The sequence below is a fragment of the Hyperolius riggenbachi genome, chromosome 2 (genome assembly GCF_040937935.1).
Source record: "Hyperolius riggenbachi isolate aHypRig1 chromosome 2, aHypRig1.pri, whole genome shotgun sequence".
NCBI lineage: Eukaryota > Metazoa > Chordata > Amphibia > Anura > Hyperoliidae > Hyperolius > Hyperolius riggenbachi.
Genome location: NC_090647.1, coordinates 232,724,330 through 232,744,005, shown reverse-complemented (window position 1 = coordinate 232,744,005; position 19,676 = coordinate 232,724,330). Strand labels below are relative to the sequence as shown.

The following is a 19,676-nucleotide window of genomic DNA, read 5'->3' as shown; positions in this document are numbered from 1 at the left end:
CTGTTATTCCTGTAGTGGTTTACCACCTCCACTCACTCAGATGTACAAACTGGAAATGAGGAAGCACTCCAATAGCGCTTTCAACATTGTGTTTTTATATTGATGGTGTTTGATACACAGCATGTTTTGGGGTGACGCCCTACTAGTTAGTAGAGATGCTTTACCTATGGGTGGATTTGGAGAAATGTCTGTCTTGATTTGTATTTATAAACCTGTGGAAGGGAGTCACCCTGAGACCTGTTGTGTATCTAAAACACAAGTTTAAAATTGCTTTTGGAGTACCTCCTCATTTGCTATTTCTCTGCATATCTCCTTTAATTAATTGCCCTAATCTGTATCTAAAAATGTTACTTCCACTTCCTTGGTAAATCTATTATAGTGTAACTCCCATGATGCAGCACATGTACTGGAGATTTCCTTTAGTTTCCATCCAATTGATGGAAAAAGAGAAAGTTGATATGGGGACATCTTCACTTTGCTAACAAGTGTCAGGACAAGCTGCTCTAATAGAAAACATCACTTGGTTGTGCTAAACTGCAGCAAACCTGAGAGCCAAATGTTCTGACTAAAGTACGGCATACTGCAGATTAGAGTAGTATGTGAAAGGTAAAAAAATAATTTCAAGTTTACAGTGTAGCTTTAAGAATTACATCACTAGTGACATTTTTATTGTATTAAATCTTAATCTCAAATATCCTAGAATGTACATTTCTGTGATGCCAAAGAGCATCTCAACAATCTATTTATGTTCAGGAAATGTTAATCACATTACCGTAATCTCCGTGTTCAGATTCCTATTGACACAACAAGCAGCTCTAGCTGTTATGTTTCTATAGTGCTTGTATGGTGAGCCTGTACTGTGTAATGTTTCCAGTGAGTCACAACTATGCACTCCGCTTAATCCATAATCCACATGGGATTATGCTTGTAACGAATAATCATGTACGGTATACAGAAACCGAAAATAAATATGAGTTTAAATATATATGAAAAAGAATGGGTGCGTTTAACAGGTATGTATTTTAGTATGCAGTCTGGAAACCCTGAATTATTTATTGTGTTCTGATCGGTTTTAGAAAAAGCAGCTGTGATTGATGCTTCTAAGCAGAGAGGTTTGCAGGTGTGTGATCATTTCAAACAAGGGTTCCTTTGAGAAAGTAGTCTTAATCAGATATCAGGAGACGGACGTTTATCAAGCTTTCCACTTATTTTATTTGCAGTGGATGAAAACTGAACATAGCGTGTGATGTGAAACTATGCATGAAAAAGCCTTAGTTTAACTCCTTTTTAGCAGATTAAATTGTGTGGATGAAGATGTTAAAGTTTCACTGAATAGATTAAAAATGCATGCTTTGCTTTATAGTTTTTGTAAGAACTTAAATAGTATGATTACTTTTAATTAAGGTTTGGTAAAATTGTAACACTAGAAACAATAAAATCCCCTTGTTTATATGTGTAGCTGAAGGTTGCCTCTTTTGGTTGGTACACAAGAATGTCATGCGTCATTTTATAGGTGCGCAAGAACACACTGGTGCAGATTTATGAAAACTGGGACAATGGAAAATAGCACATTTGCCTGTAGCAAGACATCAGGATTTAATGTTTGTTCTGACCTGTACTGGGAAAATAACCACATTCTTTTTGCTTGCCGTAGGCTACCGAGGCAAGAGCTATTGACTGGGTTTTTATAAATCTGCCTGAAATATTATTTGACTGTGCTTTTTGTTTTTTGTTTTTATTAGTGAAGGTCTACTGATATCTCCAGGGGTTGTACACAAAAAGTGTCATTTGATTCAGATTATTAGAGCCAGATCAAGGAGTTGTGTGTCTGTGGGCAGTATGTGACCAAAGCAGAAACCCAATAGCTGTTTGATTTCTGGGAAGGAGCTAAGTGCCAGGAGTATGTTTTTGCCAGTGGATTGCTATTGTAGGAAATAGTAATATTAGCTATCCATTGAGAATGTGAAGACGCATGCTCAAACAAAATAAGTGTACCTATTCATTCCACTGTTGGTCTGCTACTTTTCAGGTTATGTTGAGCAGATTTATGCTTAGCAACCAGCAGAGGCGGCCTTAGAGTATGCGGGGCCTGGGGCGAGTGTCACATGCGGGGCCTAGAGCCATAAGTGTAGGCCATATACCGTATTGCCACGTTCATGGGCTTGTCCGCCTTTAATGCAGTATTCCTTATTATTATTGTTTGAAAGCAATTACGTTCAGTAAAGGCCACTAAGCCAACCAATATAAAAACAATTAAAATATGTAATGTAGTCAAACAGCCATACTGCAGATTAAAGAGAACCTTAACTGAAAATTAAAAGTCAAAATATACATGTCATACTTATCTCTGTGTAGTCTACGCATCAATCTCTTTCTCCTCTTCTGTGATCAATGGAATTCTCTGTCCTCCATTTTGAAAATGGCCTTTACCCCATAACCGCTTCCTAGTCAGCACAGTGTTAAACTGTAATATCACCAACTTAAGCCATAGGTAAACATGGACATTACCTTGCACGTTCAGTTGTAACTGACAGCATCCGATATATAACTAACAGCAACTGGTATATTTCTGTTCTGATAAAATATTGTCAGAACTGGAAGGGCTCACTGTAAGAAGAAAATGGGGAGCTTCTGAGAGGAACTGACGGTGAGGTAAGTATGTAATATTTATTTTCAGCTACATCATGTGTTTATTTTAAATAATTTTTCTCAGTTCAGGTTCCATTTAAAGTAACAATGTTGTTAAACATCTAACAACCTGGAAATTGTAAAGTTCATGTTTCACAAAATTCACATTGTTGTAGTAACTTTTGACTTGCAATGATTTTTGCTTCTCGTCATACTTATATCTGTGAAGTATCACATATTTAAAGGAGTCATCAGGCAAATTGCTTAAAACAGGGGTCCCCAACCTTTTCTGGCCCAGGGACCACGGGTGGCGGGGTGACTTGGGTCGGTGCGCGCGACCTAGTGGACAGTGTCATGCACAGCGGGTTACGGGGGGGGAGGGGGGGGGGTGCGGCGGCATTGCTAGCATAGTTGCCCCAGTATAGGGAGTTTAGTTACCTTAGTATAGCTAGTATAGTGCCCCAGTATAGCTAGTATAGTGCCCAGTATATAGCTAATACAGTTCCCAGTATATAGCTAGTATAGTATGTGGTATGGAGCTAGTATAGTGCCCAGTATATAGCCAGTATAGTGCCCAGTATAGAGCCACTATAGTGCCCAGTATAGAGCCACTATAGTGCCCAGTATAGAGCTACTATAGTGCCCAGTATAGAGCTACTATAGTGCCCAGTATAGAGCTACTATAGTGCCCAGTATAGAGCTACTATAGTGCCTAGTATATAGCTAGCATAATGCCCAGTATATAGCTAGCATAGTGCCCAGTATAGAGCTAGTGCCCAGTATAGAGCTAGCATAGTGCCCAGTATATAGCTAGTATAGTGCCCACTGCCCAGTATATAGCTTGCATAGTGCCCAGTATATAGCTAGCATAGTGCCCAGTATATAGCTAGCATAGTGCCCAGTATATAGCTAGAATAATGCCCAGTATATAGCTAGCATAGTGCCTAGTATATAGCTAGTGCCCAGTATATAGCTAGTATAGTGCCCACTGCCCAGTATTATAGCTAGTGCCCAGTATATAGCTAGCATAGTGGCCAGTATGAAGCTAGCATAGTGCCAAGTATATAGCTAGTATAGTGCCCACTGCCCAGTATATAGCTAGTGCCCAGTATATAGCTAGCCTAGTGCCCAGTATATAGCTAGTATAGTACCCACTGCCCAGTATATAGCTAGTATAGTGCCCAGTATATAGCTAGTGCCCAGTATATAGCTAGCATAGTGCCCACCCAGTATATAGCTAGCATAGTGCCCAGTATATAGCTAGTATAGTGCCCAGTATATAGCTAGTATAGTGCCCATAGTGGCCCATAGTGGCGGACGGTGCGCGGGGCCCCTTCAAGCGCGGGGCCTGGGGCGATTGCCCCACTTGCCCCCCCCCCCCCAAAGGCCGGCTCTGGCAACCAGGCTCCCTGTTCAGTTTGACAAATAAACATAAAGTAAAACCAAACTTTCTAGACAAGTTGAACCCTTGTCAGTCCTTCCTTGGAGCAAACTTTAAAAACAAACAAATAGGTGAAAAGTGGACCCAAATAATAAAAAAAAAAATGTTGTGCCTTGCACTATAATATTTCATTTTAATGTGAATTCCCGATTGATGGATTGATTTTTTTTTTTTTTAAGTATAACCATTAATTTAACTAATTGCAAGCTGAAGCCTCTCCTCCTGGGCAATGCAGGATTCTTTTGCATGCTGGAACAACTATTACACATGCTCCCACAATCACAAATGGAATCAAAATTGCATGTGTTTGTGTTTTTAAAGATGGTGGTAGCCTGAATTTAATGCAGAAAGTGGCATCATAATCTATAGACCCTGCCAGAATGCATTGCAAGAGGATGGGCCCTTGCTGTGATGCTGTGGCCACCTTGTGAAGACACTGAGGCTGGAGGAGGTTTTTTCCAGGGCCTCTAGGGGAGTGTAGTCTATTTTTTATATGATTATATTACATTCTTTTTTTTTGGGGGGGGGGGGGGGAGTGGGTGTTTTAACCACTTCACCACTGAGGGGTTTTACCCCCTGAGCACCAGAGCAATTTTCACCTTTCAGCGCTCCTTCCATTCATTCGTCTATAACTTTATTATTACTTATCGCAATGAAATGAACTATATCTTGTTTTTTTCGCCACCAATTAGGCTTTCTTTAGGTGGGACATTATGCCAAGAATTATTTTTTTCTAAATGTGTTTTAATGGGAAAATAGGAAAAATGTGGGGAAAAAAATAATTAATTTTCAGTTTTCGGCCATTATAGTTTTTAAATAATGCATGCTACTGTAATTAAAACCCATGAAACGTATTTGCCCTTTTGTCCCGGTTATAAAACCATTTAAATTATGTCCCTATCACAATGTTTGGCGCCAATATTTTATTTGGAAATAAAGGTGCATTTTTTTCAGTTTTGCGTCCATCCCTAATTACAAGCCCATAGTTTATAAAGTAACAGTGTTATACCCTCTTGACATAAATATTTAAAAAGTTCAGTCCCTAAGGTAACTATTTATGTATTTTTTTTAATTGTAAATTTTTAAAAAATTTTTAATTACAAAAAAAAAAAAAAATGGGGAGTGTGGGAGGTAATGAGTTAATTTTATGTGTAAAAGTCATTTATTTGTATGTGAAAAATGTGTAGGGTGTAGTTTACTATTTGGCCACAAGATGGCCACAGTAACTTTTTGTTTTAATGCGACCTCCAAGCTTCCTTCCGGAAGCTTGGAGGAAGAATAAGGAGGCTGGACACGTGAGTTTTTTCTCACAATGATCGCGCTGCCCATAGGAGAGCAGCTGATCATTGCGGGGCTTAGCTCAACGAACGGGAATGGATTTTCCCGTTCATTGATCTCTGGGCGTGCGGGCGGCGGCGGTTTTACTAGCGGCGGGCGGCGTGTTTACGAGCGGGAGCGCGGGCAGCGTCGGGAACGCGGAAAGTACGTGTTTCTCCGTCCCTGGTTTTTAAAGGATGGAAAAAGGGGCGGAGAAATACGTACGCGCGGGGGTAAAGTGGTTAAAGCCCAAGCTCAATAAAAATTACGCACGCACGCACACACACCCACACACGCGCGCACACACGTCAATTGTAACTGGAAAATTTATGGTGCCTTAAAGGGAACCTGTATTGAGTAAAATTATTTAAAATGCACATGAGGTAACTTTGAATGAACATTACATACTGAATAGTCTGGCGCATAAGTCTACTTTTGAACCCAGGAAAATCTTCTCAAAAGTTGGGGGTCATCTTATACGCTGGGGATCGTCTTATAGGGTGGGTTGCTAAAACTTCCGAGCCGGACTGGAGAATCTGTGATTGCCGCATACGGTGGGAGGAGCTCAAAAACGTCTGAGGCTGCATCCCCACCGTATGCGGCGACCGTATGAAGGCAGCAAGGGCGGAGCTGTACAAGTACGGTAGAAGAAAATCCACTTTACCAGGATTCCTGGAAAGAAGTGACATAACGCGGTCCCAATAATGGGGTGAGGGGGCACCTCACTGGGAAGGTGTAAGTGAAGAGCGGAGCAAGCTGAACGCGTCTGGGACGCCTGGGGTATGGAAAAGAGAGAGAGAGGCGCTGTGCCCAGAAAAACACGCCTCTTTCACCTGTCTGGCCTGCCCTTGTATCCTGTTGACCATACCTCTTCCTCTGACTCTCAGATCTCACTCCTGCGGACTGCAATGAAGTGGTGCAGGCGCACATGTGCGCGATCTGAGAGGCAGAGGAGGTAATAGTATACGCGGGCCATACAGGTGAAAGAGGCATGTTTGTGCTACCGTTCTGATAGTCTTGGAGACGGATAGCTGTCGAGCAGGCTTTGTATATGTTACGGCCAGAACCCGAAGTCTGGCCACTTCGGGTTCTGGCCGGTCACAACGTAAAGTGGCCGGCTGATTCAGCCAATGTACAAAACGGCCATGAATTTTGGACTTTGGCCGGCCAGAACGCGTTGTGACTGAACGTGGCCGGCCAAGTCCCGAAGTTTCCTGCACCGCTCCCCGCTGCCAGTAAGCCCGGCTCACCGCTCCTCCCCTGCAGCTGTTACTATTAGACCTCAGATCAGGGTCATCGGACCGGGGAAGCAGAGAGAGGCAGAGCAGCTCACACGCAACCCGCAGGACGCAAACATTTCAATGCAGAAGTGACATCATTGATCACTTCCGCATATGAAGTGTATGGGTCCGGGCGGGTAGCGTGCGCGCTGCTCTGCCTCTCTCCTTCTCTTTGGCCGCCCTGATCGAAGGTCTGAGTAGTGCTGGCAGCCTCCAGCAAAGCCCTCCTCCCCAGCCCAGCAAAACATCCCCAGCCTTAAAGGCACCCAGCAAAGTGCACAGCAAAGCTGCCCCAGCCATGCCAAGCCACTCACCCACCATGCCAAGCACCCAGCACAGACCCCCCAGCCATGCAAAGCCACCCACCTTGCAAAGTGCACAGCAAAGCACCCAGCAAAGACCCCCCAGCCATGAAAAGTCCCCCCCCCCCCCCGACCATGCAAAGTGCACAGCAAAGCACCCCCAGCCATGCAAAGCACCCAGCAAAGACCCTTCAGTTATGCAAAGCCGCCTCCCCCCCCCCCCCTTCCCCACCACCATGCAAAGTTCACAGCAAAGCACCCAGAAAAGACCCCCCCCCAGCCATGCAAAGCAACCCCCCCCCCTCCCCAGACCATACAAAGTGCACACCAAAGCACCCCCAGCCATGCAAAGCCACCAGCATAGCACCCCCAGCCATGCATACCCCCTCATCTATGACTAATCACCACTGTAATTTGAGCTCTCCCCTGTGTCACCTAACTGCCACAGCAGAGCAGCTAATTTAAAAGCACAGGATGTTAATATGTCTGTTCCCACGAAAGCATGATGTAGACACACTGCAGATTTATTGCAGGATTTGTATCAGCTGTAACTAAGAAATGCTTTTCTTTAAAAAGATTATTAAACTATATCTTTCAGAGCAGAGAGGAAGTTCCCAGTGCCATTCATGGTGCTGGACAGGACCCTGGGATGTTCTGGGATTTGTGCGTTTTGGACTTTGGCCGTTTCTAGAACTGGCTGGTCAATGTCATAAATTCCCAGCATTTTGGACTTTGGCCAACGTCAAATCGGCCCGTTCTAGAAACACTTCTGGTTTTGGCCGTAACATATACAACAACCAGCCAGTCGCCGGTAAGGCACATCCCTTGCCGTGATTTGCTGGTTCTTGTATACTGGGTATCACATACAGTACAGCACCAGTATCTCTACCTGTTTATACAGTAAATCACCAGTACGTACAGTATACAAATGTTTAACAGTCAAGAGGGGTAGTCTTGTAGGGCGAGTATATCCCAAAATGTATATTTTAGTTGGTGATCGTCTTATACGCCCAGTCGTCTTATATGCCGGAATATACGGTAGTTACCTTGCCATCAGTTCATCTCAGAAGCTTGCCATTTTCTTTTGACAATGATCCCTTCCAGTTCTGACAACATTTTGTCAGAACTTAAATATATCAGTTGCTGTCAGTTATATATCAGTTGCTGTCAGTCATAGCTTAGAGGACAACTGATGTGCCAAGTAATGTCCATGTTTCCCTATGGCTCAAGTGGTGATGTTACAGTTTAACAGTGTGTTGACCAAGAAGCTGTTATGGAGTAATGGCCATTTTCAAAATGGAGGACAGAGAATTCCCTTAATCACAGTGGACAAACAGGGTGCAGGAGAGGAGAAAGATTTAGGAAGTAGATTACACGGGAGGGAAGTATAACCTGCGTATGTTTATTTTGACTTTTAATTTTCAGTTCAGGTTTTCTTTAACCTCTCTTCACACCTTGCTCCTTTTTTGTTAGTTGTAGAGGAAGCATGTCTGTTACAGCTATTGACCTCAAACCCATCTCTAGTAAGTTGGTTGGCAGGAGGAGTGTCTTGTGTATGTGAGGCAAATGGCAGGACAGTGGGAACACTTGACCCTCCAGTTGAGGGCTGTTTTAGGGGAGTATGGGTAAAGGAAGGCGAGAAACCAGTTCGGTTAGTTGCAGGGAGAAAGATTGTGTTAGAACAATGGTCCCCTTTCCCTCCCATCCCTCTCCCCGCTCTCAGGTACATGTAGTCCTAATCAGCTGATCCATCGTATCTGCAAGATGAATCCTTATAAGAATGTTTCCTCAGTTTTATGATTGAACCATGAGGGATGTTGATCTTTGTTGCCTCATTGCTGCCAACATCCCTTTGAAATGTGTTTATTTGCCGCGTTAAGCAGCTACTATTAGTGCCTGATTCCCCCTTTTTATGTTAATGATATTATGCAATATGTTTGTCGTACAATTAGTTTCTTTTCTTTTTTTTAATTGTTGAAAATATGAAAACAATAAACATTCTTTGAGAACAGAAGAAATATATGTCTGAACTTGGCCTTTAACTGTTTTCATTGCCACCTTCTTTAATGCTAGCAGTGAACTGCTTTACTGGCTTCTAATAAGTGCACATGTTGTTTATAGCCTTATTGTTGCACCAGCGGGCAAGGATGGAAAGACTTGCCAAAGAGTTGACACTTGAAAAGGAGGGTCTGGAGTCGCTGAAGGCAGAAGTGAATGGAATGGAACATGATTTGATGCAGAGACGCCTCAGAAGAGTTAGCTGTACTACATCTATTCCAACTGTAAGTCCTATATGAGCTATCACCTATCACTCCCCTCTATGCCATCTATATCCGTATCACAGATTGAGCAATTATTTCTATAGTAGGACTGAGAGGAGTGAAATGCAGGCACTCACGTTTAACTCACACTGGCCAGAAGGATATGTTTAAAAACTATGATAGCTGAAATGCGTGCTCAGGGAAATGGACATGAACATGCAGGCTTGAGAAAGTGGATAGAAAGTTCCCAGCACTGCTTTTCGAGTGAGGCAAAAAGGGCACTTGAAATTTGTGGGGCAGCCGGCACCACTACGGACAATGATATGAATAACGGCTGTAGCGGTGCTCAGTCAGTAATTTGGACGCCGTCAAAAGACGGAGCTCAAATTATGGTAAAAAAAGGCGTAATTCAGCTGTCAGCAATAGCTAGAAGCCAAATTACATTTTACCAGTGTCAGTGGCCGCCTGGAGGAGGAATAACAGTTAATGACACTGGGACCTTTGCAGGAGCAGGTTGAGCCGTTTTTTAGCTTTACCATGTGGCCAAATGTCTCAGCGCGTTAATTACATGTATGCCTGCTTTTTGGTTGCTGATACTTTATTCACAATGTGCAGTGGTGCATAAATGGTAAATAGTGACTAAGCACCTTCCTACAATGCATCCCCTGGATTTCACCTCCCGGCATGCATCACAGCGTGCTTGCGCATGTGATTCCTGCCAGGAATTACAAATGCCCACAGAAGCTGGGAACGGGTCAAGAAGATTAAGGATCTCGACCGGGCCGGCGGTCAGAGCATCAGCACCAATAGTGCTTCCCTTGACCCCCAGGACACATTATTATGAACCTGCCTTATGGGGAGGCTTGTTTTTAAGTACAGAAATTATGCTTAGTGCACTTTAACATTTTGTATTGAGCTTCACACACACACACATCCTGTGATTAGCCAAGTTTGAAGTGATAGCAGAGATATAATATTACTAGAAACTGATAAGATTATTTAGATAATTTATTTTGCCTGCATACATAAAAACATTGCTTAAAGGGACTCCGAGCAGTGCAGAAACTATGGAAAGATGCATATCATTTTAAAGCTCTCTTTCTCCTCTTTCCAATGATATATAAACCGCCGCCCTACGCCTTTTAGTTTTCGCTATTTTCGCGATTGAAATTGCCGCGGCCGCGATTTCGATCGCGAAAATAGAGAAAACTAAAAGGCGTAGGGCAACGATTTAGGTGTCGTCAGAAAGAGGAGAAAGAGAGCTTTAAAATGATATCCATCAAGCCATAGTTATATTGTATTACACAGGACGACACTTTCCCCAGTGTCAGCAGCTCCATTCTGCTGAATGGAGCTGCTGACTTTGACAAAAAGTCGCCCTGTGTAATACAATATAACTATGGCTTGATGGATATATATTATTGGAAAGAGGAGAAAGAGAGCTTTAAAATGATATGCATCTTTCCATAGTTTCTGCACTGCTCGGAGTCCCTTTAAATTTAACTTAATTTTATTTAGAAGGATTCATATTGGTCACCTAGGAAACCGCATCACCTGGCTTTAATTTTCCTTGAAAGCAATGTGATAAAGCAGTCCCAGTAAATTTGGTGCTTCACTTTTAGGTTTTTTTTTCTTTTTAATTTGAAAATAAGGTTACAAATTGTTAAATATTTTAGGCAAAGCTGAGTGTGCAGGCCAACTGTTCAAAACAAAAAAGATCCTGTGGTTTACATAGGCTAACAAATGGACAAGTGGGTAGACAGCTTCCGTGTCATGCTAGTTGCAAAATTGTTAATTAATTGAATGCATGTTATTTAATCCATGTGTTAATGTAGTAATTCAATGTTTCTTGTAATTCTCAGTTCACTTTGTTTTTGTCCAATATCTTTAGTCAGAAGAGATGACCAGACTGAGGGGCCTGAATAGGCAGCTACAAATAAATATAGATTGTACACTGAAAGAAGTTGACCTGCTTCAGTCCAGGGGTAAAGACCATATAACAAATATATTAATAATGTGTACAATTTCTGACAAGAAGGAAAACTGTGCAGTGTTTTTTGTGCTTAATTATATTTACTTGTAGAGAGCATGACTTTGTGTCTGTACCCCTTTCCTAAATCCCCCCAAGTTCCTTTTTTCATTTCAACTTGGACATTTGCTTTGAAGTAACTTAGTTTAAAATAAGTAATGCATTGGTCACATTGTTCAACAGTAAATACAAGCACATATCTCAATGGCGTTTGAAAAGGTACACTAGTAACTCTTTGCTCCATTGACTTTGTGTGGAACCTCATCATTCAGAAATATGGGGTAGAGCTTCTTTTAATAAATTGGGAGTTACAGGGAAAAGTCGCAACCTACCGGCGGATACGCGCGCGGCGGCGCGGGTGCGCACATGTGGCTGCGATGACAGACCTAGAGCTCGTTTTTAAACGGGCTAAGGTCACTAGTTTTAAATTATTTTAAGAGTATCATCGAAACAGTCTAAAGATAAATGCCTACAAATAAAAGATTGTTCTGACAAACCATTAGTTTCTGCTTCTCATTACTGATTTTGTTTGTTTTGACGCACCTTTCAATTCATTGGATATTTTTTTCTACATTATAGATTAATATTGAAGACATCAAAACTATGAATGAACTCATGGAATTATCTATTAAACAAAGTGTTAAACTAGGATATGTTTCAGTTTTAGATTCTTCAAAGTGGCCATATTTTGTGTTGATGACAGCTTTGCATACTCTTGGTATACACGATCAGCATCATGAGGTAGTTGGTCATCTGTAATGATTTTCTTGAAGGAGTTCACAGAGAAGCCAATTCGTTGTTGGCTGCATTTCCTTTACATTGCAAGCCAACTTAACCCAACAGATTTCAATTGAGAATACATTAAAGCTAATAGCGTTTTCCGGGTTGACCTTCGCATCTTAAAATAAGGATGGATTGATATTTTTCTTTGTGGTTGAGTGGTTCTTGCTATAATGTGAAGTAGAACTGTAGCTAAATAGGGCTATTCACTTTTGTTGAACTGTGTACTAACCCTACCTCTAGTGTGATCTCATACTGCTTGAAATTCCTCAAAAGTAACTCTTGACGGGGACCGCCTGTCAATTGCACACTTCAAGCATTCAGAATACCGGTAGTTTTCAAAGCTGGCACAAAATCAAAATGTGACTTTGAGGAATCTAGAATTTTTAAAGCTTAATCAGTATTTTGGTTTCTTTTTGGAAACTTTATAATTCTGTGTGTTCCTTCATAGTGATAATGTTTACAATATTAATCTGCAATGTGGAAAATAATAAAAAAAAATATAGAACACTGATAGAACAAAATTGTGTCTGGGACTGTATATTAAAAAAAACCTGTGAATGCAGCATTTGCTATACTTCATTCTTTGAACAAGATCAGTATTCGTTTCTCCATTGCATTTGGATTCATTATTTGGGTGTAAACAACCCCTCTCCCCCCCCCCCCCCTTCAATCCTTGTTTTATTACAAAATCCTGTTTGACATATTAGCCCTACCTAAACCGCTGCATCCCCACCACTGTAATCTAACAAAATCCCCCCCAAACTCCCTGGGGGGCAATCCGGGCAGCGCTTCCGTGAGAGGCAAAGCTATGAGCCGCAGCTCTGCCTCTCAGCACGTCTGTCAGCCCAGATCACCGCCTCTCCTCCGCCCCTCTCAGTCTTCCTTCACTGAGAAAGGCGGGGGAGAGGCGGAGATCCACCGCTGATAGACGCAAATGGAGCTAGAGCTGCGGCTCACAGCTCTGCCTCCAACAGCAGCAAAATCCACGACCAAGAAAGTTGTGGATTTTGCGGGGAGAGGAAGGGGGGATTTGGATAGATTACAGCCACGGGGATGCGGCGGTTTAGGTAGGGCTAACATGGTAAACAGGATTTTGTAATAAATAAAGCATTTTTAAGAGACTTCAGAGTCTCTTTAATAATTTTTGCCTTCAGTTGAGGATTCCAACACTCCTTTAGATCTGTCTGCTGTGATGGTCAACTTCATTTATCATGTTCTTGTAAACAGATTGCATCGTTACAGTTTGCAAAAATGATCTCTTGTACTTGTGCCAATATTTAATCATGATATTTAGGATAACAATCTCAAGTTGCATTGGTTAAATTTAAGATTGTGGGACCAGGTGCAAAGAAAGGACAGGCACATGGGAAGAGAACCTGGAAATGCCCATTTTAATGTAACATATGCTCAGATTTCATGATCTGCAATTAATAAGGCCCAATGCACACCAAAACCGCTAGCAGATCCTCAAGATGCTAGAGGTTTTTGAAGCAGATTTCAGAGCGATTCTAGGCATGTTTAGAGACGTTTTCTAAACATGCCTAGCGTTTTTGGGAGCATTTTTGTGTAGCAGATTACAAATATTGTTACAGTAAAGCTGTTACTGAACAGCTTCTGTAACAAAAATGTCTGGAAAACCGCTCTGATCTAGCGTTTTCCAGAGCGGTTTGAGCTTTTCCTATACTTTAGATTGATGCAGAAACACATCTGCAAACCGCAAAAGTGCTGCAGGAGCCACGTTTGCGGTTTGCTAAGAACCTCAAACCGCTGGTGTGCACCATCCCATTGAGATACATTAGCCAAGCGTTTTCACAGGCGGCAGCGGTTTGCGGAACGCTTCAAAAACCGCTAGGTGTGCACCAGGCCTAAGAAAGGGTTGGAATTGAATCTGGCTGTCCATGACCACCATAAAAGTTGTTGCTGCTATTTTCCAATGCAGTTGCTAGCAGCAACAAGTGACCTCTTCCCGGTGGATCACTTTATCTGTGTTCACTTTTAGGGCCCGTTTCCACTATCGTGAATTCGCATGCGTTTTACGCATGCGAATTCGCATAGCCAATACAAGTGGATGGGACTGTTTCCACTTGTCAGGATTTTGTTGCGTTTTTCTGTGCAGAAAAAATTTGCACGGCAGAGCCATCAGAATTTGCATACCGCTATGCGAATCGCATACAATGCATTAGGAAATTCGCAGGCGGTATTGGTATTTCGCATGGATTCAATGGAAAAGCACACACACTGCCATGGTTAAATTCGCATACATTGTCATCCTTGCGAAATTGTATGCAAATTCGCATGAAAATTTGCATATAACCGCATGCAAATTTTTACCGCGGCGATTATCACCGCACAAGTGGAAACAGGCCCTCGCTGTTCTCATTCATCACATAGAGTACGGGTTCTCAAATGTGTCCTTAGTCTGTACCAACCCCTCAATATTTTGTGGATTTCTTCTCCAAGGTACATGGATTATCCACTGTACAAATAAGCCAGTTTTCCTGCATATAGTTATACAAAACATTCACTGTTGGTGAGGACTCACAGCAGGTTTGAGAACCACTGTTGTAGCATATGATGGTAGCCTTCAGTCCATCGTTCACTTTAATCCATGGATTCTCTTTCACCTTCAATAATTCCATCATTAGTAGGCTAGAATAATGATTCACCTACTTTAACCCAAAAACAAAATGTGCATCCTTTTCTTTACATATGCAGCACCTGTATACAGAGCTTGGTACAAAATGGAGTATAGTAATATAATTGGAATTACTCAGAACTGTGCACACTTAGTGAATGATTACAAAACTGTTTTTTTATTAACTTGAGTCAGAGGAAATTAATTTGCAAGTGAACTGGTAAATTTGAATCTTAAGTATTCATTAAGATTAACTGGCCTTACATTAAATCTTGTAACATCCTACATTAAACACACGGTCTCTATTTGGTGCTCAGCAGGTAATGGTCTCAAAAGCCCTTCAGTGAGAAGTCTGCAGTGCATGTGATAATTGTCCACTTTCTTGCATTTTCTTTGCTTGGAAATGAACACTTTTACTTACTTCTAGGTTTTGAAATCATGAAACTTACAGATTTAAAACACTTTTTTTTTTTTTTTTTTAAAGAGCTATCAAAACTGTGTGCAAATAAGCAAAATGACATTATGGTGCATTTGACTACAGTATTTTGAAGTGATTTGTAGCAATGTACGTTTAACATTTTCTATATTCTTAAAGTAGGATTCCAGGCATCATTTTAAAAACAAAATAAACACTAACTTGTGGGGTGCAAAGCTGGTATTCGCTTCCCTAGGATGGCTCCCTCCAGTCACCACTGTTGCTTTTCTTCACTTCCTCTCTTTTAGCTCCATTGTCTGCTGTCCCAGCGATGAAGGTCTCAGGAGGTCCAAATCCAAGATGGCCACCAATCCCACCCCTCCCGGTAGGCATCTTAATGGCAAGATTTTGACAGAGCTGCTATCTCTAGTCAGCAGCGACGTGACCGGAAGGTGCGGGAACCAGACCCATATTGTTAGGTGGAGACACTTGCCACAGACTTCATTGCTGGACTGGGGGACAATGGACCTGTAAGAGAATGGAAGCCATAGAATCTAAAGGAGCCTTTCTTAGGAAAAGCAATATCGCCTTTTTCACAATTTGGCCCTTACTCAATTCACTTTTTTTACCTACGTTATCTCCTAGGTGATCTTTTCACAGCCCATCAATAAAATGCCTTTTAAGCAAGAAAATATTCAGAATACAGTAATTTTGACAGTACTTCTTCACTTACTTTTTGCTATTTTTTTCAATTGGAGAGTGCTGGAAAGTTTTTATACAGAAGAAAAAAAAATCTCCTAGGAGAAAACGTAGAAGAACGTGTGAATTGAATAAGGATAAAGAATTCCACATGAAGATTGCCTTACTTCGATTTTTGTATTTATTTTGTAAAGTTTAAATTTAATTTCATGAACGTTGTGCAAACATATTTAATAATATCGATCCGTAACTTGAACATGGGATGCTCAGCTGTGTACAGTGTAGAGGAAACAAATTGCATCCAGCTGAACCTCAAAGGCTTGGTACACATGATACAGTATTCATTCTTGGTCAACTAATTTAGTCAAACTGGTCAGGTCATCTATTGATGTGGAGCAAATTCTTCTGCCAATGTTTTGAAAGATTACCCATGGATCCCCTTGTCTATACCAGGCCTAAAGCTGCCATAGACTTGTGTGAGAAATATTTGACTACTTTGCTGTTATAAATCTTACTAGTTGTGCTACATCTCGGCTCACTCAAGATTTTGTCACCCACCTACTGCTGTGAATCCTACTTAACTTTTTCCGCTGTAAAATGCTTGTCCTTAAAGCCTAGGTCACATGAATAATTACCCACTCAGTGACAGTATCGCCTGCAGGGAATCACTTTAGTGAATTTGCATAATGTCTTAGCAACAGTGTGATGTTCTCTGTTGGTAGCGGAATGCTTCTGACATGGTCATTAGCAATGAAAGCAGTGCAGTTGTCAGTTGTTGGTTATCCAATGCTAGGAGCAGTGCAGTTGTCAGTTGTTGGTTATCCAATGCTAGGAAGTGAAAATGTGTTTACAAGTTTCCTTGCTGGTGATCATTTTGCTTAGAGGGAAGTAACCTTTGTTACATAAGCCTTTTAAAATGCTAGTGAGATTACACTGATAGCTAAGGTTAACAGCAGCAAGAGCATTGCCTTAAAGCGGTACGATCAGCCATATTATGCCGGGGAAAAAAACACATATCTAAGTAGATTAATACTTGATCTACTTACATAACACATGTATTATACTGTCCACGTTTTGATTTCAGTGAATGTTATATAGTAAATTACGAGAATTCTGTTCCTGGTGGGGGCCATGTCTTTTGCCCACAGTTAAGGCTAACTCGTGATGTCATTTCTGCCCTTTACTTTTTTTCTTGTCTCCTCCAATCGCTGAGTCACCTCAGCCTTGCTTGTAAACACAAGTGATTGGGGGATTAGGTTTCAGATAAGAAACTGGCAGGGAAATAAAGGGAAGAGGAGGAATAGATTATAGATAAAAAGAACCCCCAGCATGCAATTCTTTGGCACGAGTACTAAAGGGCCAGTGTTCCTTAAGTATGTGATAACTCCAAATCATAACAGCAGAAAAAGTTTTGAATGCAGGATTAGCATCTTTATCACTTGATACACTCAGACCAGTTGCTGTTGAAATTTGATTTTTATGGTGACGATACCGCTTTAAAGAGAACCTGAAATAAAGAAAAGTGCCTCTGCAGGGTACTTCGGAAGGGGGAAGCCTTATTAGGATCCTCCTGTGCAGCACGTATCCAGGGCTGGCGCTCTCGATCAGCAGCAGATGACAATATTTACTTTTATGATCTAGCGCTGGCGCAGTACCATCTTCCCCCTTGGGCTCCGGCTGAAATAGCCAAGCCTGATCAGTTTCGCTCTACTGGGCAGTATTCTTGCACCTGCGCAGTAGAGCAGACCCGATCAGGCTCGGCTATTTCTACCTGAGTCCGAGGGGGAAGATTGTACTGCACCTGCACTGGTCCCAAAGGTAAATATTGCAGCATGCTTTAGACACTAGTGTACCTGAGTGCATCCACCGACAAGCTTGTCAAATTTTCAGGTAGGACGGGGAATGCCTTATTAGGATCCAATGGCTTCCCCCTCCCATGGTAAGTATCCCATGGACACTTTTTTTTTTTTCCTTTCAGATTCTCTTTAAGACAGAGAATGAAGCAAGAGTGACAGCCACAGTTCTTTACCCTACTGCAGTATTCTTACAGTGCATTGAATATTATAGGTAACCTGTCCTGACCTATATAGTTGTCTGACGGTGCCCAATTTAAGTCCTTTTCCAAGATGGCTGTCGCATCCTACCCATTCCAAAAAAAGAACAATTGAGATACTGAAAGCCTTTGATGGGTTCACTATCCTTTTACATTCTTTAAAGCTCCAGGGAATGGAAGAGCTGGTTTAGACGTACAACTGAAGGTTCCTTGCACTGCAGGGTCACTACTTTTCCTTCTTCCTTGTGTTGTAGAGAAAAGAAGGGTCAAGCGCATTAAAGATAAACTCTGTATGCACACTGTCCATCTATACAAAAAAGATTAGCAGCAGTAAATATTTTAAGTTAATATTTCCTTTTTTCTGGGTTTAAAACCATATTGAATTCCAGAAATGAATATCTTCAAATCTTGACATCTCAACATGCGTAGATTATCTTCCCATATGCCTGTCTGCCGCTTTCTCAGAGTCACACATTTGTTAAGAGGACAGATCTGGAAGAATGCTAGAATTTTCAACTCCATATAAAAGTGTGTGTGTGTGTGTGTGTGTGTGTGTGTGTGTGTGTGTGTGTGTGTGTGTGTGTGTGTGTGTGTGTGTGTGTGTGTGTGTGTGTGTGTGTGTGTGTGTGTGTGTGTGTCCAGGCTGGAAACTGATTTTGTTACTCAGAATCCATGACTGCTGTGTAGGTTCAGGATGCACTTGACTAGTAATGTAAGAAATAAAAGTCAGGTATTTTGTCATTTGTTTACAACAAACTATCCAGGTATTTCCTGCTTCCTGCATGAATAATTAACTGCACCATGCAGGAACCTTTGTTTCTTACTTTTCACACTGCTAATTTAGACATATCTAGAAATGAATTGAATAGATTGCTTATTTTTTAACAGATGAGAACCAGTTTGAATTTAAATCAGCATCAGTGAATGCACGTTACCGGTTACAGTTATTGAAGCTCAGGACATGAAATTGTACTGCTTGCTGCATTCAGAGCTAATGTTTGTTTCTCATAGGAGCAGGGAAGCTCGATGCAAAAGCGATGAGCAACTTCTATGATAATATAGCACCTGGTCCTGCTGTACCTCCCAATACTTGTAGGAAAGGTAAGTGACCTGCTCAATCTGCTCTCCTTTAATGTTGTGTTTTTCATACTCTGGCTTCTGACAAGAGGTCCTAAATCAACCTCCACACCAGTACGCGGTAATCCCGGTCTGACAAAAGGTCATGCGTGAAGTGACGCTCTAGCGCTCACTTCCTGTGGGCAAATCGATGTCGTGGGCGGATGTGTATTGCTAAAATGCGCTTCCACGTGACATGTAAAACTTGCGGTGGGCATTTTACACACAAGTCGCCTTAGACTTCCCTGACTTCCGGTCCGCCGCAGGACCATATGGTAACACAGGTTTGCCTTTATGTCAGGAATGCGGTGAATACGTCACTTCCATCGCATTGTGCCGTACTGTGTTGGTATGAAAGTCCCCATAGACTTTCATTGCCCTGCAGTGCAGTACGGTAAAAAATACTGTACCGCACTGTCCTAGTGTAAAAGGCTTAGTGTTCTTCCCAGAAATTTTTTCCAGCCGGGTGGCATGAAAAATTAGCCAGGTGGGGCGAGATGGGAGAATGCAAGGCCAGGCTTCTGTGTGTAACTCTGCTTACAGAATAGGAGGAGGTGACCCGAAGACAGCCGGGTGTTCACCAAAAGTAGCCGGGTGGAGCACCCGGCTAAAAGAGCCTGGGGAGAACACGGAGGCCCCTGAATCATTTGACATGATGCACAGAGAAGCGGTAAAATTGTAATGCACGGCAATTTTACTGGTACTAACGGCAGGGGC

General features: G+C 41.9%; 1 protein-coding gene across 2 annotated transcripts in view; it reads left to right on the top strand.

Moving 5' to 3' along the window:
• The window catches only part of TAB3 (TGF-beta activated kinase 1 (MAP3K7) binding protein 3), a 99,961-nt gene that overhangs the window by 75,088 nt on the left and 5,197 nt on the right, over positions 1 to 19,676 (top strand). For both annotated transcript variants that reach the window (XM_068268317.1, XM_068268316.1), the window contains exons 4-6: positions 9,090 to 9,250; positions 11,121 to 11,214; positions 18,855 to 18,944. In XM_068268317.1, the coding sequence (XP_068124418.1) occupies positions 9,090 to 9,250; positions 11,121 to 11,214; positions 18,855 to 18,944 (345 nt within the window). The remainder of the gene's footprint in view (positions 1 to 9,089; positions 9,251 to 11,120; positions 11,215 to 18,854; positions 18,945 to 19,676) is intronic.